Below are 25,178 nucleotides of genomic sequence, written 5' to 3' on the forward strand. Positions count from 1 at the left end.
TCGTGTTTAAGAAAATTTTTAATGCCTTGTTCTTTAAGAATTTTGCAAATTTGCTATAATTATTCTTGACAAATGAGGTTGCACAGGATTTGATGGGAGTACTTCATGGTGTGGTTTGCAGTGGCTGACCGGTACCCACCCAGTGACCTTGTTGGTTGCGGAGCTCCTTGAATCAGTCAAGCCAGGCAGCCCCATATGTAGGGACTCATCATCTTCTGAAGACGAGCAGATCACCGAGTTCTTGTGCTCATTGGTTTGTGTCAACCCTCTTCTCTCTGGCTGTCTCACTGTTCAAAGAATTAATACTTCAAAATGCAATTTTATTTTTCTTCTCTCTGATGCCGAGCATGCTTGCAAGGCCATTTTCCTGCGGGCAGAGTGGTGGTGGTGAACTTTTACTGCCTAAATAGTGATGTCAGGTTCAGGGTCGGTGAGAGCAGCAGCAGCACCTCTTTCTGCATAGTGCTTCCTGGGTCAGCCATGGGTTTTGTGGGCTCTCATGTCCAGGTGACAGAAGACAGCATTGCTGGCTGCTGTGGTTATAAATTCGTGTGCATCACAAAACGGTGCATCTCTTCGAAAGGATAGAGCTGATATTTTTAGACTTTGGATGAAAACCGCCCCAGAAACCTTCCCCGTCGTACACCGGGTCATGAAGCACTTCACTGCGGGGCGAGGCGGGCGCAGCGGCCGTCGGGGCGCTTCCGACGGGAGCGGCGGGACGGGCGCAGTGGCGGATTTCTCCGGACGCTCCGGCCGGCCAGCGGGCTAAAGTGCGGTACAGCCTGGGCTTCGCCGCGGGCACGGCTCCCGCAGCAGCGCCCACAGCAAAGAGCGAGGGCGGCGTTGCTGCTTTTGCCGCTGGGAGCTGCCCCGCTCCTCTCCGCAGTGGAAGTGGCATGGAGGGTGAGAGGGTATTCCTGCCGCCCGCAGCGGACTCGGCTGTGCAGCCCTCGCCCGAGGCGGGGAGAGGACTCCTGTCGCGGGGAATACTCTTTCCCGAGCCTGGAAGGCAGCGATAGCGCCTTTGCCCCCGCAGGGCGCTGCGTGAGGGTGGGGGAGTACGCCACCCACTCGCCCTCTCCTTCCCTCCGCCGCCCCGCCCCGGGCACGCAGGTGTTGGACGGGGGTGGGCTGTCCGCTCTGCCATGGCGGGGGCTGCGAGGGACAGCCCGGAGCGCTCGGCGGAGGAGGAGGTAAGGGGCTGGGGAGGGGGAAAGGCGGGCGTCGTGGGGCTTGAGGAGCCCCTCGGCCGCAGTCCCGGGGTGAGAGCGGCGTTGGGGTCCCGGGGGTGCGGAGCGGTCCCGCCCGCGCCCTCCTGCTCCGGCGCGCTGGTTTTTCATTTTGGTTGCCGGTAGGTAATGGGGAGTGGGGTTGGGGCAGCCCCGGGGGGGTTAGGGCAGCCCGACCGTGCTGCTGCTGTTTTGTGATGCTTCTTGCGCGGTGCCGCCTGTCTCAACGAGGCACCTGAAATAGTTCTTAAATCCTCACACCCGGCCCCCGTCTCTCTCACCAAAAAGCTCAGTGTAACTCCGATATTTTCCCTGAGTGCGCTGTACGGTATTTACTGTCCACTTCGGACAGGAAAAAGCTCCTTCGCTTTCCACTTTGTCTTCCCTCTGGGGCTGTGTCTCCCACCGCGGCAAAGGGGGTGTCGACGGCAGGAGAGGTGCGGGTGGGAAGGGGGTTCGCTCTCCTCACAAAGCCTCATCGACTCCGAACTTCCAAATGAGTGTTGCGAGTGAGAGAGTATCTATATGCTCCTCTAGACTCGGTGCTTGCCGAGGTAGGAGCGGAGAGGCAAGAGGTGAGCGAGGACCCGCCTCGCTCCATGGCTCTCGAGGAGGCATCTGTTAAAACTGGGAAGGAGCAGCTTCAAAACCAGAGGGGCCAAAATAATCTTTCGCAACGAGGCGGAGGGAGTTCAAGCCATGGAGCTCACTGGGTGCTGTGGGCACATGCTGCTCTGCCTTGAAGTTTTGTGCTTGGAAAGCATCTGAGTGAATTCATGGGAAAAATCTGAAGACATTAAACAGAGATATGGTGTCTTTGACTCACAGAGCCCCTCAGCGCTGTATTGCCAGCAGCTGGAAGAATATCCTGGGAAAGCACTGCTGTCTCCTGCCTTGTTCATCCGTCCTTTCTAGGTGTCTGCACCCAAGCCCTGCTCCTGTTTTTTCTTCCACTCAGGGGTGGGCTGATGTCACTAAGAAACCTGAAAACAATCTTTAAAATAACTCGGTATGAGGGACCTGGGATGCCACCTATGACTGTCACGCTTACGCTTTTAGGAAGCAGTTGTATGGTCACTCACAGAACGGAAACATTACCAACACTCAACATTCTATGTTGAGAGAAAAGCTGACTCAAAAGCTGCTCCTTGTTGGCTACATTTTCATTGTTTCTCAGATAGCATTTATCTTTGAGTCACACGTTTTGCTCTCTCATCTTACTGCTTTTAAATTACTTGTTGGTTCAGTTCTGGACTCGACTGATAAAGAATAGCTTAGGACAAAATGCAGCTGCTCACTATGCCCATAACGTTCATGCAGTATCTTCACACAGTTGCAAAGAGTTGTTCTCAATGTGCTTAAATACTTTCTTTAGAAATAAGATCTGTCATAAATATTGTATTCAATTTCTGTTCTGTTGGGGAAGAGAAATTTGCAAGTAATGAAAAGTATGGTTTTAATTTACAAGATAATTTAAAATAAAGAAACTACAATGTATGAGATGCGTTAATTTTCTATAACAACGTCTAAACTTATTCTTCTATTTAAGGAGCAAAATCAAACCTCTCAGCTATTATGCCTTCTTGGTTTACCTTGAAACACAATTAACTGTGATATGATGGGGGCATGTATAAGTACAAAATTGGCAAGTTAATTTAGGAATAAAAAAATATTATAAACTTCATTTTACCCTTCCTTTCTCTTACCTCCCACCCCATTCTCTCATGTTTTTTCTAAAACTTGTAGAAGCAACTTGCTGTTGACATTCAACTACACCCCAGGTGTCTCAAAACAAGATTTTAATTGTAAATACTTTGTATTTTGTTCCTTATTTTTGACCCCTGTCTACACATTCAGATCTCAAGTGAATTTTTTGAGTACTTCAGGCTTACTGACACACAGGTGAAAAAGCTTTCACTGGATTTCACAGAAATCAATCAATTTCTGTTGCTTGAGGCATCAATGCAGCAGGGAAATTCAGCCTTAAGAGAAGAACCCTGTTAGTTGCTCATAGCCAATGCACTGCTGTTGGTCACACTGCTCTGCACAAGTGCGGTGTTATCCTTCTCAAGACAGTTTCTGGTGTCATTCATGAGCAATATCATGTAAACCAACCAAGGCTGGGGGACTTATTCATCTAGATCCTGTAACAGACAGCTGCCACATGGATCTTCTCTACTCTTAACTGTAAGCCCAGGAAGTTGGAAGGAAGGAAATCTTTCCGCTTTGCTGGTGCAGAGACCTACCTTCATTTTTACTACTGTCTTACAGGATACTGAAGTAGAATATGTAGTGATTACCATATAACTTCAATACAGAGAGTCAAAATGGATTATGGGCTGCTTCTTTTGGAAAGAGGGACCAGAATGTCGGGTCTGAATGATTATTTCTCAGCAGACAAACTCAGGGGCACTCAATGAAATTGCCAGGCAGCAGGTCTGAAATGAACGCAGTGGCGTTTCCTTTGACAGTACACGTCATTCTCGTGTAGAACTGCTGTGGTATATTATGACTTAACATATGAATGAATTCCAAAAGTAATTAGGCAAAATAAAAGGAAAATAGGTGTTGAACAGTAGTCAGGATGTAACCTCCATTTCAGGAATTTCATGAACTGCTGATACTCTGCATTTCTGTGGCTGACTGAACAGGACACCTCTGTACACTCTGTCTATCTGACAACTTGTGTTATTCTGAAAATAACATTCATAAACAAATTTTATTGGAAACATAACTACTGCTGTGACCAAAGTATTATCTTTGCTTCAAGGTGACCAGGGAGTGTGGTTCAGAAAGTAGTTGAGCAGCATCCTGGGGGGTGTGTGGAATCACAGTGAGACGACTTTTTTTTTTTAAAAAAAAAAGTAATAAGATTGTAAATTTTCTAACAATGAAACTGATGTAAAGACAGGAGTACTGCCTGCAGCCTGTAAGTTTACATCTTGGTTGACAGTTTCCCATACCACAGCATTAATGAGATTGGTTCTTAAGAACTTAACATTATTTGTTTTATAAAAATATTTTTAAATCATGTATATTATATAGACGCATTTACTTTTTCTATGTTATCATGGCCTTAGCTATTGAAAGGACAAGGGGCAATAGTTTTAAACTGAAAGAGGGACATAACGAAGAAATTTTTACAATGAAGGTGGTGAGGCACTGGAACAGGTTGCCCAGAGAAATAGTGGATGCCCTGTCCCTGGAAGTCTTTAAGGTCAGATTAGATAGGGTTTCAGGCAACCTGATCTAGTGAAAAATGTCCCTGCCCATGGTGAGGGGGTGGACTAGATGATTTTTAAAAGTCCCTTGAAGCCCAAACCATTCTGTGATTTTATGGCAGTTACTAGGGAAAATAAATGGGAAAGTAGCATTATGGATCCAGAAGTTTTTCTCAGCTTGTTTTAGGAGTGGAATGGGATGGGATACAGGATTTACGTAGCAGTGGTTTATGTCCCTTGGTTTCTCCAGTGCTTGGAGATCAGAAAGTAAGGTATCAGAGGAAAATAAACTTTTCAAGTACTGTGATTTCTGGGAGGATGGAGGTGAGGCTAGGAGGAGGGAATGATTAAAAAATAAAACAATGTGATAAAGTTTAAAAGAACACAGCGCCTGGAACAAAGCTCAAGAGAACTGTGTTGTAAGTCAAGTGAACAAGATTCTGTAGACCCCACAAGTCTAGTAAGCTCACATTTAATACGACTTATGTATGAAAAATTGAGTTACTTTGTACAGCAAATATATATATAGTCTGTTTGTGTTTAAAATCTCTTCTCAAATTAAATAGTATATGGTTCTGACGAAGTCTGTCTTTTGACTGTTTGCCACTCTTTTTTTTTTTCCTGGAAAGAAGAAAATTGTCAATACGAAGTATAAGTGAGGCCTGCTATGGCGATACCATTTTGCAGCTCGTGCCCTGACACTGTCTACTTTACCTGGGAGTAGTAACAGGATGCCACTCTGTCTTTCTCTGTGGAAACACAAAAAGGAAAGAGTCCTGATACTTACGCCTTCTTGTTCACACCCACTCTGATAAAACAGTTCAAAGGAAAATGATTAGATGATGAAAGGCTATGTCTAGAAGTCTAAAACGTATCAAAACTCTGTTAGGTAGTAAAGATGATGGTACTTAGTAAATTAAAAAATGTTCAGAAATTAGGTAATGTATCAGAATATTATCGTTGTGGTACATCTCATTACCGTATCTCTATTTTTATCCTGATCTAATGTAAGAGTTACGGGTTTCTGTAGTCAGTTCAGAGAGAGGGCAGGCCCAGGATTAATATTGCTGTGCCTCTTCATGTTTCCTAGTTCCAGCTGACACTGATCCTTAAAAAGGCCTAAAGAAAACCTAAAAGTCTAAATTCAGGTTGGATATGTTGTCCATTTGAAAGGAATACAAGATAATGAAGAGTCAATTTCTTTCTGTATTTTGAATTTTATGACATGAAATTAAGTCTTCAGATTTTTTTAAAGGCTTTCCCATATTCTGGAACTTCTACTATTGGAAAACAGAGTGTTCTTCATTAGAATTTCTATTAGACTTTGTGCATTTTTTATCTTTTAATTACTGTTAAGAAACATTATTTTCAGCTTTTATCTTACTCGGCAATTCTATTAGAAAATATTCTTAAACACGGTACTTTTCAAACATTAAAAGGCAAATGAGAGAGCACAGTTCTGCAAATTTTTTTAAACGCACCTAGAGTCACTTAGAGTCCTTCCTAAAGAGGGCTTGGGCCCCAAAATAACTTTCCCTATTATTCCAGCTTTCACAAAAGATACAGAAAAGTCAAGTCAAAAGGAAGATGTGCAAAGTCAAGTGACTTTGCCAGGGTCACACCGGCATTTTGTGACAAAGGAAGGAAGGAACAAAGCACAAATATTTGGTATCTATTTGGTCTGAATTTGACTATGGAACTTTCCTTCTATGAATGTTGTCTAATTACTATGGTATGAGAGCTTATATTGATTATTATGATCTGAAAGATTATTATAAGAAATTATTTTTTTTAAAAAGTAAAAAAGTTTCATCCTTAAAAAAAAAAATGAGTTAAACATTCAAAGACAAAACTAAGTTCAGAAAATAGTGTAACAGTATGTGCACTTCTTTGCTCTTCTTGCTTGTTTGTAGACTTGTTCCTTTTTAATAGCTTGTGAGAAGCAGGTAGGTAGGCTTAGATTCCCTTGTAGGAAATTGTAATCTGATTTTAGGGGCCGAATTAAGTAACAAAACCGTTAAAAATCAAAGCAATGAGCATTCAAATGCCTGTTGATGATAGGGGTTGAGGGCATATGGATTTATTAGTGGAATACCTGTGAAGCTAATACCTGAATTTGGTGTTAGCCTTAAACTTTAACATTACGACTTCTGCAGCTTTTAACTTGTGTACCCTGTTTTTCTCATAATTTGTTCTGCTTTGTCTTGAACAGGAATACAGGCTCTCGATTTGCAGCAAATTATGCTATGCAATAGGAGGTGCCCCAAATCAAGTGGCAGGGAGTGCTGCTGCTTTTTTCCTACAGATCTACCTGCTAGATATAGCCCATGTAAGTAGCACAAGAAATCTTTACAGAGTGTAGACTTACCTCAACTCCGATGTTGTCAACAATGTCCCTGGAATAATAAAAGGTGAATTAGCTTTTAAAGGTGAAAAAGCTTTTAAATTGTGTTGTTATCATTGCCTCTAGCTGTTCAGCATCCTGGAAGCTGCATAAGCTTGTCCAGAAATACTTTTTTTCTTTCTTTACTAGTTTCCTTTCTGTCTTGAAGTGGCCAATCTTTGTGCTTAGTTTGGGATCATTAGTAGAGCTTTAGGCACTGTAGTGGAGCTTGCCCACTTGCAGGTGAAAGAAAAAGCAGTTCTCTGTGTCAAGCGTCAGAGAGCGTAAGATGTGAGACATCTGAAACATTAATAGCACCATGTTGAGGTTGTGCAGTTTTGTTCATTTGGTTTAGTTAAAAATCACTGCAGTTGCATCCAGTAGTCAACATAATTTCACATAAATTTTATGTGGTTTGTCTAGGATAATTTCTTTGCAAAGGAAGCTGAGTTATCCTTCCGGAAGGTTCTTTGCTTCTATTCTGTGTCTTTCTGGTGCGGAAGCAGACCTGATAAAACAAAGCAGTAGGAATCACCCCATTCCTCTGACTTTCCGCTGCTCTAGCTAGATTTCAGGACAGCAGAGAAACAAAGAAAATCAATCCAGAAGTATTTTGTATTGTTTTGGATTGTCTTATGTGTCTGCATGGTAACTAAGTGGGACAGATAAAGTATTTTAGGATAGATAAAGGATTTTAGGGAGTTGAGGCCAAATTTCAGGGACTGTGAGAACAGGTGTCCGTGAAACTACAGGAGTGGCTTTGAGCACTGATGACTGGTTTTATTTGCTGGAAAGAACAGGAGGTTCTGGATCAGATATCATTATCCATTTGCTGTTTAAGATGTAGAAAGAATATCATGACTTGGGGAGTGGAGGTGTCCGAAAGATTGGGTTTTTGGTTTTCCTGTAAAAGACTGAGAGCAGAACCTGAGATGTGACTTCCTTGATAAAATTGGCAACACAGTAAGACTGGCATGTAAAACTGAGATCTTGGGTGTCTCGATGAGATCAAAGTCATAAGATCTAGAAAAGGGCCAGTTCTGCACAGCAGTGTCAAAAATGTCAAGTGGATAGTGTGGAGTCTGAGGAGTTGGAGGTGGAACAGGTAACTTAGAGATGCAACAGGGAGGTGGATGCAGCTCTGACTACAGCTGTTTCACAGTTACATCAAGGATGGCGATACAGGCCATTGGAGCTGATGAGGCATGAACTGAATGAGAAAGACACTAATACAGTTTTCCCAGGGTGCGTATAAATATGGCAATTTCCCCACTATCTGCTCATCACAGAAATTGAAAATTCTTGAAGCTAGGGACTGTTTATTTCTTTATGTGCTTGTGTACAGTGTCCAGAAAGCTGAGGTCCCATTCTTGCATCTTTGGACATTACCTAAATAAATGACGTAATAATAATTATTTTTTTAACAAACTCCTACTGAAAACCAATAATTTTGCTTAATGTTTGTAATGATACACTTATTACTTCTTTAAGGGGCTTAATTATTTGTTCCTTGATGGTTTAGTTTGTTCTCTGAAGCGAGGCCTGATAAACAGGTTTGAAACCTTGTGGCTTTTTCCATACATTTTAAGGGGAGAGCATGCAATTTTATAGTCACTACCTGGATTTAATTCTTGCCCACTTAGAGGGCAGATCTGATTTAGCTCTTTGAGAGACTGTGAAACTCGCTAGGTGTAATCTTTCATGCATAATGTAGATCCTCTCTAAGAAAATTACATTTGTATTCACTTTCTGTAGCTTACAGTTTTTCTATTTGAACTCCATGTTCCACCTAAATTACCTGTGCAAACTACAGACATATAAATGTAATTCCAAACCACACAGGATCCTTGAGTCAAATTACCAGAAAACACCAAAACCTCTGATAATAGGATCCTGGTCTTTATTCCTTTTGAGATGAGTGAATTTTTTGAATTTTATCTTGTATCTTATTAACACTGAGAAGTTTCTGGCATTGGTGCTGACAGATACTGTTGAGATTTAGGGGCTAAGAAAACTCAGCCAAGGGATGTATAAGCTCATACTGATGATGAAGATAGGGTGACTATACAGACTCTACTCCTAACATAAGAGAGGTTTTAATTTTCCTCAAGGCTTTCTTCCACCTCTCTTTTTCTAATATCCACTTCCTTTCTGTATATTTAAGTCATCTGAATGAAATACCAATGCAAAACCCACCTAATTTGTAGTTTTCTGTCCCTGTGTCACTCATAACTGCAGTATTTCAACCCCTGTATCTTTCTGACTGCTATTTTATTCTTACTTTGGCTGACCTGTCTCTTGAGAAGCAGTAGTGACTTCTGAGAAGTTGCAGTGTAGCCCTCGTGGCAAGTCCACCTCGAGGCCAGTGGACTACTTGCCACCCTGGCTGTGGGAGGGCACAAGGCAGCAAAGGTGGATGAGCTGAACATCTGCAAACTGCTGTGGGGCACAGCCCAGTGCTCACCCCAGCCGTGTCCTACAGTGCAGCAATAGGATGGTTGGAGAGCCACCGTCATTACCTGCTGGAGACTACCATTCCCAGTCCTTCCATGTTCATAAGCTTTCTAGGGTGGAGTATGTGCCTTGGAGCTGGTGATGTCAAGAAGATTGGCTGCCCCTGCAATTTCGCCTAATTTGGGCTAAAATTTAAGAGGTGCGAATGCAAAAGTACATAGCATCTACCCTTTACAAAGGTCATCCAGGACTTTCAGAGATTATTGCTTCCTTTTTTCACCTTTGAGGGAATACCTACAGCAAATTCAGTGCTCAGGGGACCAGTGCCAGCTGGAAGCTGTGTGATGCTGCCTAGGAGGCAGTAAGCTCTGCAGAAAAGCAAGGGATACTAGCTCAAGCTTGGTGTTGTATCAGCTGCATTTGCCAGGCTTCCCGACGCATTGGAGCACTGGTAGCATGAAGAAGCATATAGATGAAGGGGTATTGTCTGCTGTCACTGTTTAAGCTGCATAGGCTGTTTCAGCAGTCTCTCTCTCTTGATAATTGATTTGAGGAACGTTCATGTTTATATGGATTTCAGTGACTTTTTTTCAGGCCTGTAGTTTCAGTGGCATGAACTGAGCCCTTGGAAGAGAACTCACCTTTTTTAACCATTGTGCGATACAAATTCTACAGATATTTGTGGAAAATAATTATGTTGCCTGGGAGAAACTGTATTTCTAGATAGGCACTTAAGTATGATCCTCATGGGTTAACTTCAAAGGTTTCTCTGCTTGGCCATTTTATGCTTATGTAATCTGTGAACATTTTTCAAGTGAGTTTTGTTGGACATGTGCTGGCAATGTTGATTTGAACAGATGTGCCTTATGCAGTTCAGTTGTCACAGTTCAGTTTTGAGTGGATAAAGTCTGCTGTGCTATAACCTCTTCCACAGCCACATGCCATCAGTTGGCAGCCTTGTTGGTAATCTCAGGAGATGAAAACACATGAATGCATGTAAACAGCTCCATCTACTTTTTTCTACATCAGGTCGAGATAAAGATATGGCGAAATGGGGCTGTGTGGGGAACAAAGTGAGGGGATGATTACAGAGGGACTCTGTCAGATTTTTTTGTGACTAAAACAAAGACTTTAGTCTATTTTACTGTCTGACTCATTTTCCTAGTTCTAAACACATTCATAATCTCTCCTTCCGCGCACTGTCCCTCTCTAATCCCTTCTTGCATGGTGCATATCTCAATGTCTCATTTGCTTGCTATGGGTAACCAATAGTAATTTCTATGACAGCAGCAGACATGTTTTGTAAATGAACTATCATTATTCTTTAAAACACTGAGTTTTTTTTCTGGAAAGTTGCTTTATGCTGTTTCATTGTATTGTGAAACAATGGCTCTTGTTTACAGTATTCTGTCTGTACTTTCAGATTACTCCGTTTCATGCCTCTTTGGTGCTGTTCATTGGCAAAGCCTCAGGTGCAGTTACTGATCCTGTTGCTGGCTTTTTTATTAGCAAAAGTAGATGGACAAAAATTGGCCGACTCATGCCTTGGTAAGCATAAATATGTACATGTATTTACATATATATATGAATATTGTGTGTGTATCGTGATCATAAATCCACCTCGTTGAATTAGACTCATTTTTCTTTTCCTGTTTCCCAGACAACAGTGATTGTATTCATTCTACACATACAAAATCAAAAAGAAAAATTGTCGTATCATCTATTTTCCTTTAACTTGTTCACCCATGAAAACGTAGAAGATATTTGCCACCACTGGAGACACAAACAAATAAAGCCAAGACTCTGTGTTGTTAACCAAACTGGAAGCTCAGATCTGAAACTTTCTTGAATCTGCAGTTGAATTTTCATCTTTGTCTAGATTCTTTTAGTTTGGCTTCACTCCTCCACAGACTTGGCACTCGTTTCTACTTGTATCCTCGTGTGCCTTCACTGCTCACATCAGCCTTCCAGGAGCTCCGATAACTTTAGTTCTCTAGGCCTTTCAATTCAGTAAGGGATGTGTGCATACATGTGGAACAGGTATGACACCATGGCATTGGAAGGTTCAGCAACCAGCACTGCCCTAACACTCTGTTACATTACTGACTCACAGCAGTCATTCTGGTCCTGCTTCTCTTATATCCCTGGAATGAAAATACTTCACTAAAAAATCACCATGACTTTTATAATGGATGAGATGCTGTAAGATTTTGATCAGCATTTCTAAAGGGACAGTGTGGTGTTTCACTGTCACATGTATGCACTCTGGCTAGTACATTTGTACACATATTGTCCATTTGCTCTAAGGAGAGTTAGAAGAATGAACATTACTCGTATAGGAAGGAAATTGACAGGTGAGAAGCAAGAAAATTGGAAAGGATTGGTCCATGTTAGAGGAACCTAAGCTCGTTAATGCCATAAGGTATTTATTTGTTGGAGTTTTTATATTTTAGAAGTCAAGGGGAGGCTGAGTAGTTTGTGAAGTAGAGAGTCTTTCATCACTGCTCTATCTCATGCATTGCAAGGATGTATTGTAAGATATTTAGAATTAACATAACCCCAAAACTTGATTCACAATAAAAATCTAAGAGTAGATGTGGTATCCTGAGCAAAGAAGTCAAATTTCCATGGAAGATAAGCCCAGTTTTTTAGCTGATGGTGCTCTTGCTGTCATGTGGTTTTAGGGCTACAGAAACCTGTCAGTGGGCAGCTTATATCTGACAAAGAATAGAACGCAAGTATGTGTTGGAATAAGGCTGAGATCAGCTGCTCTTGGCCTCAGCAGGAACAGGGCCTTCAGGTCAAAGTTAAGCTTTTTGTCAAGAGCCCCATGGGAAAGAGGAGGTAGCTGCTGTTTCTTTTTTCAGGATTTGGTTTGTGGCCATATAAATGGAGTGCTTTTTAATGAGCACTGAACTAACCAAGTAACAAAGTTATTCAAAAGACAGTGATGTAATTTTTATACAAATGCCATTAGATGTATTCTGATACCTTGTTTTTTTCAGTTCTCTGAAAATGCTGCAAATACATGTGTTTAGTGTTAGTGTTAAATTGATGTTAGAATAACTTCCATCCTAGCACGAGCGTGAACTTTGCACTGTAAACCACCTACTGTACAACTTGCACTTCTTACAGGAAAAGTGCTTATCTAACCCGGCCTTTAATATATGTTCATCAAACAGCTGCTTTCTTTCCAGAAGGATTTTGTCTGGGTTTTTTTGGTAATGGTAATTTTTTCATGGGTGTTCTGTTCCTACACTTTGGAGGTTGGACCACCGTATTTATACAAAGCGAAAAATAGGTCTTCCATTAGCTTAAAAATACTTTAGTATTTTGAAATCCTTCTGACTTCTTAAGTATCTAGAGTGAAACAATGGAATTGACTCAGTCAGAAAAGTTTCCCAGCAAAGCAGGGACATTAGTAAAGAAGGTGAACATTTAAATACAGCTTAATACTAGACTCAATATACTAAGAAGTCGTCTGTCACTGTTGATCTCTTTTATGTCATGTGTTTAAAAGGCATAAGCAGACATTGACTTGAAATACACACACCTGGTCAAATACTTTGTCAAAGGAGATAACAGTAGACAATCAGATATTCAGCAACTTCAGCAAGGCTCTGAAAACTCACTGACATTAATGAGGAAAGGAAAATGTGAAAAGAGGATGGAAGAGGAGAAGAACACTAAGGAGTTATTGCTGAAAAGTTGCATGAAAAATTGACTATGAAAATATTTTACTGTGTTGACTCTGTCTGGACACCAGTCTGGAAGAGCTCAGACTTTTGGAGAGGAAGGCAGATTCCCTGAGATATGGTAGGATTTTATCCTTATTTGTGTTTTCCATTGCTGACCAGCTGTGGATGAACTGTGGCCTGGGGACTGGAGGGACAGAGAATACCAGAACCTGGCACTTTCCTTGTAAATGTTCAGTTCCCAGTGATGCTGTCCATACCAAAGAGCAGTGTGGGAAAGCCATTGTTTTACTAAACTATTTACCCACATTACTCTTTTGTATTCCAGGTTTTCAGTTCACGATTGCAAAATAATCAGCTGACCCCCAATGCCAGTAGTGCTGTTGTGAAGGGATTAATCTGTTTTCTCTTTTACGTGTTTGGATATTTTTTGTTGGGATCTTGGTCATCTAATTACATTGTTTAATGTCTGACATACAAGAATACGGGAGAGCCCTGATGCTGCTGCAGCTCAGACTTTTGGGTAATAATAGCATCTGACCACTTCCTCCTGTCACAGAGTTTGACAATTGTTGTTTGCCTGGAATAGTTTTTAGACTAATGTAATTAATTGCTGGTTAATGGCAATGTCTGGAATTTAAGTTTCTGTGGTTCTTTTTTTTTTTTTTTTAAGCCAACTTCCTCACCAGAAGTTGATCCTGTTGTGTTTGAAGTGATTAGAAGTTCTGCTGTTGAGTTAAATGGAGCAAATTATCATATACCCAAGTAGATACAGACTGTAGGAACTTTTGTAGTGGTCTGTCCATTATCTTTTATGCTGTTTTCAGCATTTTTAAGTGTATCAACGTGTTTTCATTGGTACTTTAGGGAAGTGCAGAGGCTAAGTTGAGAGGAAAATGGAAAGCATTCAGTTTGGAAGAGAGAATCCTCGGTAATAAGTAGGCTCATGTAAAAATCGCTGAGGTATGTGAAGACATGTGACACAGGGTTTAGTTTTCAGTGGCTCTTTCTAATAAAGATGTAGTCTGAGACGTACTAAGGAATGGCAATATAGGTATGCTGCTACAGTGCGTGTGCAAGAAAATTGTGTCTGAGTGGGATATTAAGTATAGCTCTTTTTCGTCAGATTTGCTATTTTTTTTCCATTTTATGGAAATGCTTGTATATGTTTTATATTAATTTGTACATTTAATGCATGCTAACATTTAATATTTAAAATGACATTATAGTAGTTAGAAAAACTGCTCATAAAATAAGTTGCATTATATTGATTATTAGGAGGACAATTTAATGTACTTTGTTATCGTTATGTGGAGATTGTTGACATGTGTTAATCTTCTTTGCAGGATGCTGGCATGTACGCCCTTCACTGTAGTGTCTTATTTTTTTATGTGGTACCTACCTCCTTTTGTGTCGGGCAGAGTTGCATGGTACCTTACTTTCTACTGCCTTTTCCAAGCACTGACCACAGTAAGTACATTACAGGTCATGATGTTCTCAGCAGTAACTTTCTTGTTTTCAACCTATGTTAATGCATTCAGATTCGGCAAACTGAGATTTAACAAAACTTTACATTTGGTTTCAACTTCTTTTCAGTTTAAGGGATAGGCAGGTGTCCTTTTATCAAACTCTCTGCTGGTTGATGGTTTTCTGCCAGTGCTTTTTCTGGCAAATGACCTGCAAATTCAGGCATACTACCTCCATCACTTTCATTGGCAGTGCCCTAGATACTCAACTCATTCTTGTATAGATCCACAGAGACATTTAGATTCCTAGTTCCAGTTAGACATCTAACTTCTCATAACTTCTGTTTTCAGGAGCAGATTAGGAGACCAAGTAGGTTTGTGGCTCTAGTTTTGGGTGTTTTGACTCAAGCTAGAAGGCAATGAAAAGTCAGGGTACCAGAGCTGAAACAGTACTGATAGTAGTCATCATGATATTTATGCCTAGATAGAAGCGTTTCAGCACATAAATATTTTAATACAGCCCAGAACTTGCAGTCCCCAACACAAGAAGGACATGAAGCTGCTGGAGAGGGTCCAGAGGAGGGCCACAAAGATGATCCGAAGGCTGGAGCACCTCTGCTATGAAGACGGGCTGAGAGATTTTGGGCTATTTGGACTGGAGAAGAAAGTCTCTGGGGTGATCTTGTTGCAGCCTTCCAGTACTTAAAGGGGACCTACAGGAAAGATGGAGAGGGGCTTTTTACAAGGGCGTGTAGTGACAGGGCAAGGCGTAATGGCTTTAAACTGAAAGAGGGCAGATTTAGCTTAGATATAAGGAAGAAATTTTTCACTCTGAGGGTGGTGAGTCACTGGAACAGGTTGCCCAGAGAAGCTCTGGCTGCCCCATCCCTGGAAGTGTTCAAGGCCAGGTTGGATGAGGCTTTGAGCAACCTGGTGTAGTGGAGGGTTTCCCTGCCCATGGCAGGGGGGTTGGAACTAGATGATCTTTGAGGTCCCTTCCAACCCTAAGCATTCTATGATTCTAAATGTATTTGTGCAGAAGCCATCATTTCAGTGGATCCCAAAGAACTTCTCTGACATGTTCCATACTGTGCATGCAGGGGTTGCATCACCCCATTTTGCCTTGTAGCCAGTATCAAGGTGAAAAAAGGTATCTTCCGTGCAAAGCAGTGTCACACAGCAGATTAGGACTGGAAGTGAGACAACTGCATTGCAATTTGGCAGGATATATTGTGGCTGATTTCACGGGATCACATTTTGAAAAAGTGGTCCCCAGACATTTAAAATGTTTGTATTTCTTGTTCGACTTTGGCTTTTCTCCTGTTTACAGGTCTGTTGGACTTGGGAATTCTGTATTCCTGTGTTAAGCTGGAATGTTTCCCTAGGTCCTCTGTTTCCTCTGGAGAAAGATGGTCCAGAAGTCATCCATAATGGCTTAAAATAATTTTCTTCCCTCTCTCTTTCGAAGGAAAAACACAGATTTTCTGTGGCGGAGCTTTGAAAACATATACACTTGCCATGTTTGATGGAGGTGAAAAGAAATGCATTTTGTATGAACAGAGTAGGATGTGGATTGCAAGACTTCATTTGCCTGGCTACAGAACCTGATTGTTCTAGCAGGTTCATGTCTCACTTCCACTTCAGAATGGTCCGAGAGTTTGGCCTGTATGTTGTTCCAAGATTTTAGAAGTGATTTTTATTTTAGTTCAACACTATGAGGATAGGATCCCACTCATATCATTGCCATCCAAAAAGTCAAACCTTTAATGTTCAGTGGTTATATTCAATGAAGTACTACTGGAAATAAGGCCTCTGCTGCAGTAAAAGTGGGACTCATTTAACCCAGCATTGCAATAAATATTGCCAGTGCATTTTTTCCAAGATTTTACAGCAAGGTATCAATTGCATGCTGGCTACAGTGCTGTAAGAACAAACAAGGAATACTCTTCATCTAGGATTGGAGGAGGATTGGACTAGATGATCCTTTGAGGTCCCTTCCAATCTCTAACATTCTGTGATTCTGTGATCTACCTTGTTGTCACTGCATGGACATAGCAATTGGGTGTTCCTACCTATTCTTAACTCAAGCTAAGGAGTATGTGGCAAAAGGGTGCTGAAGACAAAGTAGTTTTCGCAATTATCTTCTGGAATTACATAGTGAGACAGATATTTGAAATATTTTGGGGATTTATACAGTCTTCTGGCTTCAATGAAGTGGAAAATGGTATTGTCTTCATTATGGCTGTTAGTTAGCTCAAGCTCAGAACATGATAGTCTCCTAGTGCAAAGAAAACTAGATGCTTTATGGCCTAGCTATGAAGGACGTTTTCCCAAGGAAGATGAAGGAGCATAGCATTAAGGTGAAGTCTCTTGTAATTTATTACTTGTGTTATGAAAGATATTTTTTTTCCTCTCATATACTTTACAAATCAGAAAGAAAAGGCAAGTCTTTGTGCTAAAAAATTTGATGTTCTAAATAAGTGAATTCCAAGGTCGCATTAAACCATTTTCCTGGATATCAAAGGATAACAGCATTTACCCTGACATTTCCTAAGTGATGTTCTTTCTTTGCATAGTTATTCCAAGTACCATATTCCGCCCTCACCATGTTTCTCAGCACAGACCAGAAGGAGAGAGATTCTGCAACAGCATACCGTGAGTGTGATCTGGGCTTTCTCACGTGGATTAGAGCTGAGTGTTATTTAAAATCATTCTCTGTAGGAAGTTCCTAATGGTTTGTGTCCCTAAGCTGGACTTTTATATGAGATTTTTAATATCCAATGAAAAATATTTTTTTTTCTTGCAAATGCTTCCATTTTTCTAGCTAATAGAAGACATTAACGTTTGACACATCTTGAACTGTCTGATTAGCTTTAAACTCTTTTGGTTTATTGCTAGCCAGACGAAACAATAAAAATCACTCTTACCCAAGCCAGGGCAGGGAATAATGATTTCATTTAAAGGTGGTTTGTAGGGGAAAAAACAAAGTGCTGATCTTCATTAACATTAAATTCAAGAAAGCCTGGAAGTAATTTTAAATAGTGTTTTGGTGTGTTTGGTTTTTTTTTTTAGTTTGGATTTCCTTAGGTTTATGTATTCCGTGTTATAAATTCAAATCTCCAAGATGTTTTCTCTGGAAAAACCTCTAGAACTCATAGAACCAAGACAGCTAACCTCACCAAAAAAGGAGAGTAATTTTGTGTGCATATTCACACCAACCGAAATATCTATTTTTATTTCATCTGTGTTTGTTTAATTCTAGCAAGTATCAGGTAGTTTAAGGACAAACCTTGCTGTAGTATAACTAGCACTCTGACTGCATTAGTTAAAAGAATGAGGGCTTCCAGAACATACTTCTGGCTCTTTAACAGTCAGAACTGGAAAAAGTTTTTACTTTAAAGCAAATCAATCAGACCAAAAAAGCACAATGGAAATATTTTCAAGATTTCCTGTATAGATTATAAATTGAATGTAAGAACAGTTTCTTCCCTTCCTACTCTCTTCAGCTCTCTTCTTACACCTTCTTTACTATGTTACTACTGTCTCTCATGGCATTAAGCAAGGTAAAGAGAGAGGAGTCAAATATCACATGAAAGATTTTTCTGTGTCTTAACTTGTCCTTCAATGTTGCTTTAGAATAACTTGTATTTTTTTTTTTTTTGCATCTGTTTTCTCTTTCTGGCAAGACCCCTTTTCTCTTCCATTAGTTCTTCTAAACCCTCAGCGTACTTTCCAGAGTATGTTGAAAACTAGACCAGAGAGGCACAATGAAATGGCCAGAAGTGCTAAAAAAATCATACCAGAAATCCTAGATACATATCCCCCTGAGCAACCCAATCCCTTTCTGGCCGCATGCAACCGTTGTAGTTTGCATTATCATCAACTATCTCAAGAGGAAGTGTGGGCTAGCAGTCATAGGACAGGACAAAACAGCGGGAGATTCCAATTATGTTATATTCTTTGGCCCTGACTGTGTTCTGAGTCATCTGACCTAAATTCTAACTAAATCCATGTACCTAGGGTGTTCTATTGTCTGGTTTTATGTCTTCAGAGGCTGCAAATCCAAATAAATGTGCTTTCCTATCTGACTAGTCCCACGCAATGCTTCATAGGCATGTGACATTTGTGCTCATAAAAGCTGTTGAACTCCATGGCCGAGAGGTGTTATACATTTATAGTGTCTTTATTGTTCAGAAAGGGTTAACTTTGAGTGTACAGCAGTTCTCCTAAGCCAACTTGTGGAGTGGTGGAATGAACCTAATTTTGACTTTTCAAATGTCGGTATTTTGTATATTTTGAAATTATATTTATTTGAAGCAGGTTTTTTTATGATGGCTATAAGTATGTGAGAATCTCTTTTTTTTTTTTTTTTTTTTTTTAACAAGTGGTTTACTTTAAATGCTTTGCCTCTCTTCAGGTTCATAGAGAATTCTTTTTGTTGCTAGACCTTCTTGGATGCAGTCAGTTGTTCAGGCATTTCTTCAACTATTTAAAGAAAAACAGCTGTGTAATATGAAGTGTGCTTTACAAAAAATGTTGTGATCAGAGGATCCATTACCCTCTACTGGAGACAAGCAGAACTGCTTATTATAAATTTTGTCCTGCTCCTTACTGTAAATGCATGGTAGAAATACTGATTCCAAAGTTGATTTAACATAAATATTACTTAAATTCTGGGCAAAATATAACTTACTTGAGGACAATCTGCTTTCTGAAAGATCAGCCTTCTCGGCTAAGGTGGAAAGTAATATATTATAAATGAGCACACAAGAACTTTGAAATATGCCTGTTTCTCAGCTCTTGCTGCTATTTAGAAAATGAGGTTTCACAGTGATTGTATTTCTGTTGCCTGTAATGATGCTTCTAAGTTTAATTCTATGCAAGTACTTGGTGAAATGCAGATGTAGAGACCTAGATAAAGGTTATAAATGTGTAGGTGGTGTTTTGAGTGAGAGGTGTGACTCAGGTACGTTGCCTGTGCACTCAGTAGTCGACAGTTCAGAAGCTCTGCAAGGCCCATCTGAGACTAGTTGGTGTCCAAGCACTTCAGATCAGGTTGAGGGTAGGATTAAGTACCTGCAGAACAGAGGAAGGAATTCCAGCTGCTCCAGCCAGGAAGTCAGGTTCATCTGCAGCCCAACTTAAATGCCTTTATGCCAATGCACGCAGCATGGGAATAAGCAAGAGGAGTTAGAAGTGTGTGCGCGCCTGTTGGAATATGATTTTTATTGGCATCACAGAGACATGGTGGGATGAATCCTATGACTGGAGTGTCAGAATAGAAGGGTACAGGCTCTTTAGGAAGGATAGGCAGGGGAGAAGAGGAGGAGGGGTTGCCCTTTATGTCAAAGACCAGCTGGAGTGCATGGAGCTGCACCTGGGGAGCGGATGAGGTCCCAACTGAGAGCTTATGGGTTAGGATTAAAGGGAGAGCAGGGATAGGAGACATAGTAGTAGGGGTCTGCTACAGACCACCTGACCAGGAGGACCGGGTGGATGAGGCTCTCTACAGACAGATAGGAGCTGCCTCATGTTCACGAGCCCTGGTCCTCCTGGGGGACTTCAGCCACCCCAATATCTGTTGGAAGGACACACACAGCAGGGCATAGGCAATCCAAAAGGTTCCTGGAATGCATGGATGATAACTTCCTTCTCCAAGTGGTAGAGGAACCAATGAGGAGAGGTGCTTTGCTGGACCTTGTTCTCACCAACAAAGAAGGGCTGGTGCAGGAACGTGACACTCAAGGACAGCCTTGGCTGCAGTGATCATGAAATGGTGGAATTCAAGATTCTTAGGGAAGCAAAGAGGGTGCACAGCAAGCTCACTACCCTGGATTTCAGGAGAGCAGACTTCAGCCTCTTCAGGGTTCTCTTCAGTAGAGTACAATGGGATGAAGTGTTCAAGGCCAGGTTGGATGAGGCTTTGGGCAACCTGGTGTAGTGGAGGATTTCCCTGCCCATGGCAGGGAGGTTGAAACTAGTTGATCTTTGAGGTCCCTTCCAACTGTAACCATTCTATGATTCATGATTTCCACTATCCATCAGCATTTTCGTGTGTATGGACTGAACTGTAACATTACTAGTAAGATTGGATGTGAAGTTTGGGGAAGAAATTTTTTTTTTTTAAACCCCCAGTGGTTTAAATTAATGTTACGTGGAGCCTCAAATTTTCCATTCAGAAGCATTCTCTGTTTGGGAACATAGTAGCAATGGTTTAAATGATCCAAGTCTCCTAGGGAGCCTCTCTTTCCTTTTCCTTACTTGATCTTCCATAGCTACATAAAGCCCTCATTATTGCTCTGTCTGAACACCTCGCAGTCTGTGTGCATTGCCCTCCCTTTAGGTGTAGAAGTACTTTTATTTCTTTACAGGAATACACAAAAAGGCCTGTGTCCAAGTTCACCTAGGAAGACTGTTATAGAGCACGGAACTTGAATAAACTTCAATAAACCTGAACCTAAAAGCTTTTGAAATGCTTATCACTTCCCAGGAGAGTAAGATAACCAAGAGGACACAACCCGCTCTGGAACTGGCCCTTCAAAATCCTCTATGGTGCTTCTGAGAAAGGAACATAGGACTCCTGGGGCAACTGAAAGAGCATAGGTAGAAAGAAGACCTGATGTTGAGGTCGCTGAGAAGAGCATTCCCTCATAAACATGGAGTCTTGGTCCCTGCTCCTATTCTGTTCATGTATCCAACCTTATAGATCTTTATGCGAAATGTGTAAATAGTTCTGGAGCTACAACAGCAATTAAGTTTATCTCCCTGCCATGAGGATGCTGGGTATGGCCATATTGCATGAAACAGGAGTAGTAGGCTGAAATTCCTCAGAGTGAGAAGAGTCTAGGACACAGTTTACTCACCACGCTGCAACAGAGCTGTAACAACTAGCTGCCTTGATGACTGATTTGAGAACAGGAAGCATGAGCTGGATGTCCATGGTTAGATCTTTGTTTTCCCAAGTGGAGACTTGGTTGTTTTTTTTAGGTGATTCCTTGTTCTGATGGTACTTGGAGTGTTAATGATCTGAATCATTCTCTAAGGCTGAGGTAGCTAGTCCCTGCCTGACTGTGATCTTAGACAGTTAAGAATGGTATCTGCTGTTTCCAAGAGCTTTGCAGCTGTATTGTTTCCAACATAAGCCTGAGGTAGGTATAATTTTATTTTACGGTTAGAGAACCTAGAGGTCTGATCAGATAAGTGGCTTGAAAAATGCTTCACTGTCAAGTTTGAGATGAAAAGTCTGATGTTACGGCTCCTAGTCCTGCATTGGAAAATGGCATTCAACATTTAAACTGTAGTCCGCTCTGGTCCTTGAGATGACAAGTTTCTATGTTATCCCCTTGTGGCTCTTAATCTCAGCCATATCCATCATGCAGCTTGTATAAAAGAGGCTTTTCCACGAAGTCTTCTAAAAGCTAATCAGAAAATAAATAACAAAACTTTTCTTACCTCGAGACTGTTCTATTACTGACCTTCCAGTTCTGCTGTTCTTGGCATTGCTTTTTCTGCTTATTCCCTGTAAAAGAAAATGGTTTGATGAGGTTTCTCTTCAGGGAGATAAATGAGCAAGCTTGCAGATGGTGAAGGAGTCGAGTTCTCATCCTCAGTGCCCCATTTGTGCTTCCTTCTTAGGAATGACCATGGAAGTGCTTGGAACCTTGATTGGAGCTGCACTTCAGGGGCAGATGTGGCCAGTGCTCATGTCTCTCATCACTGCACTGCGAATCCCCCAGTAAATACAACTGACTCCTGGCGGGACACTCCTGTCTTTCCAGATGCCTCAGATCTCCTCTCTCATCAGGTAAGTGTCTATGCATGCACGCTAAAATCTCTTAGGGAGAGGGGTGGGGGCAGTTTCTCTGATAAGTATCATATCATCCAGCTGGATGAGCATGAACATGACTTCCCTGAAATCAGTAGTACCGAGCTAAGACAACGGCCTTGTTGCACACAAGGCTTGTCTTTGCAACCACTTCTCAGTGTGACAGCAGAATTGCACAGAGGAGCTTTGCTGAAGGTGCCAGACTGTGAAGTAGCAGGAGGTATACGGCCATCCTTTGTTTTCACTGGGGCTGGTTTACAGTTTAAAATAGAAGCTCAGTGGGAAAAGCTACTATACCCTGCAGCATACTGCATCCAGTTCTGGAGTCCCCAGCACAAGAAAGATATGGACTTGTTAGAGCGGGTCCAGAGGAGGGCCACAAAAATGATCAGAGGTTGGAACACCTCTCCTGTGAAGATGGCTGAGTTGGATTGTTCATCCTGGAGAAGGCTCTGGAAGACTTTATTGCAGCCTTTCAATATATAAAGGGAGCTTTTAAGAAAGATGGAAACAGACTTTTACCCAAAGCATGCTGTGACAGGGCAAGGACTCAATGGATTTAAACTGAAAGAGGGTAGATTTAGATTAGATATAAGGCGGAAATTCTTCGCTCTGAGGGTGGTGAGCACTGGAACAGGTTTCCCAGAGAAGTTGTGGATGCTCCATCCCTCGAAGTGTTCAAGGTCATGTTGGACAGAGCTTGAGCAACCTGATCTAGTGAACATATCCCTGCCCATGGCAGGGGAGTTGGAAACTAGATGAACTGAAAGGTCCCATCCAACCCAGATAATTGTTATGATTCTATGAACAAATGGTGGCTGTAGCAGGATCTTTTGGTTCAGCAACACTGCTTGTCAAAGTATTATTACCAGGGATTTCTGTAAAGATCAGTGACTGTTACGTGAAGAAACTGTAGGTCCTACCTGGATCGGTATTTTTGTGAAGGTACAAAGACACTGTTGAAAGTAAATGGTTGGTTGACAGGCAATTAGTGAGAGCAGGGCTCAGTGGTTAACGTGTAGAATGAATCTAGAGATCCATGCTTGTTTGCTTCATTTTTCCGCAGCAAGATTTTTTCCTGTATCGCACAAATAATTTAATCTCGTCATGCCTCATTTTGCTAATTTTTTGAGAAACGCAGAAGGTTTTGTATCTGAGTGGAAATCCTAAACCTGACCCAAACTCAGTGAACAGAATTGATAGTCTTCCATTGTTTCCAGTGGTCTTGAAACAGACATCAACAATTACCTTGTGTAGTGCTTTTTTCTGTCACTTGTGAAATTAGCAGTTTGTTGATTCCATTTTACCAATTTCTAGATTCAGTCTTTCTTTTTACATTTCTTCTATTTCTCTGTCAGTGCTTGCTAACTGGTACATGAAGTTCTCCATGAAGAAGATTCCTTGACCTGAGTCTAATCTCTGTTGCTTGGTGCAAATCAGGATGTATGTATTCGTGCTCTGCTTATTGTAGTTGAATAGCTCCTATTACCACTCTTCAGTAGCAGTAAAATCACAAGCTAAAGGCATTTATTTTTTTATACTTTGAATTTGCATAGCCTGGCACCAGCACTGCTAGTCCCGGAAGGGGGCCAAGCCTTGCCTTCCCGCACTCCCAGACACTATTCTCTGCATCTGTGCTACCTGGAATTTTTTTTTTTTTTGCACAGGCCACTGTAAGGTTTCTCAGAGAGCTGATCTGGGAGGCTGCGTGGGAAGAGATGAGCTGCTTCTGTAAGTGGCCGTGCCATTTTATAGCTGATAAAAGTCGTTTTGAAACTGCTTGTTAGGTAATTTCTAGTGTATATTTTAACAAGACGCAGAACATCATCCTGTCTTCCTTTTTAGCTTCTAGGACAATGGCTTGATGTAGAGAACTCCTGTGCTATTACAGCTCTGTGAATTGTCAGAGTAGTAGCTTGAAAAGTTGTGGAGCAAGCTGAATTTCATTGCACAGCAGTTCCCTGTCTGAATCTGCTTTATGCCATAATCACCAACTTCCACTTTCAAATCTCCTAAATGGATTTCAAGGGAAAAAAGATACATGATCTTAATTTCCTTTCTACATGTGCTTTCTTGTCCTTTTTGAGGTGAGAGAGATGGAGAAAGAAGCTTCACAATGAGCTGAAAGTCAAGAAGTTTTTTATTTTGAAAAAATAGCAAAGATATATAGCCTAAAGTAGCCAGAGTTGTAGGTAGAAGGAATATCTTTCATGAAACTAGCTACTTACACTGAGAGACAATGGAAAAGCTTTTAGACACACAAACATTGTTCAGATCTGAAGAAGTCTCAGTGTGACTGGAAACTTACCTTTTTTTTTTCAGCGTATGGGTTGATTTAATGAAAGACATTACCTTCCTCATTTCAGTTCCTTATTTACAAGCAGCCATGTGTTCGTTTTTTGTGAGGTTTTCCTGTTTATTTGTTTTGGTCTTGTTTTTTTTTCCTTCCACTGTTTTATGTGTCACCTTCTCAGGTTTTGTAGGTGATTAGTATACCATGGTTGAGAACTGTCTGGATTATGATGTCAAACTGTTTTCCATGGGTGAGGTTCTGTTCGCTCCTTGTTTATTCATAACCTTTTTCCCAAAGAGCCCTCAGGCCTGGACAGAAGTTCTGGGAACCCACCTCACTCCCTGCTATCCTGTTTTGTGAGGACCTGAATTTTTTGCCGTTCACACAACCTGGCATCAGTTTGGTTGGATTATGGAGCATGCATGGCCACCAAGCCATGTGGGAAGCTGCTTGCATCGCATGGCAGGGCACTTGCCTTTTGTTCACACCGTGCACAACAGAACATGCACCTAACTGCATGATCAACAGGAGATGTTGGATCTTGAAATTTAGTTGTACAACTGATGGACATTTGAGTCCTGTTGAGGCAAGTCTGGGGTCTTAAGACTA

General features: G+C 41.3%; 1 protein-coding gene across 1 annotated transcript in view; it reads left to right on the top strand.

Annotated features, from left to right (window-relative positions):
• Positions 1–1,122: 1,122 nt before the first annotated feature.
• Positions 1,123–25,178, top strand: part of MFSD2B (MFSD2 lysolipid transporter B, sphingolipid) — a 39,637-nt gene continuing 15,581 nt past the window's right edge. Inside the window, 7 exon segments of the mRNA XM_086625495.1 lie at positions 1,123–1,196; positions 6,666–6,782; positions 10,714–10,838; positions 14,332–14,455; positions 17,028–17,106; positions 22,087–22,137; positions 22,140–22,255. Coding sequence (XP_086481621.1) covers positions 1,149–1,196; positions 6,666–6,782; positions 10,714–10,838; positions 14,332–14,455; positions 17,028–17,106; positions 22,087–22,137; positions 22,140–22,255 — 660 coding nt within the window. The 5' untranslated portion in view covers positions 1,123–1,148.

Source organism: Tauraco erythrolophus, chromosome 2 (genome assembly GCF_009769465.1).
Source record: "Tauraco erythrolophus isolate bTauEry1 chromosome 2, bTauEry1.pri, whole genome shotgun sequence".
In the NCBI taxonomy this organism is placed as follows: Eukaryota; Metazoa; Chordata; class Aves; order Musophagiformes; family Musophagidae; genus Tauraco; species Tauraco erythrolophus.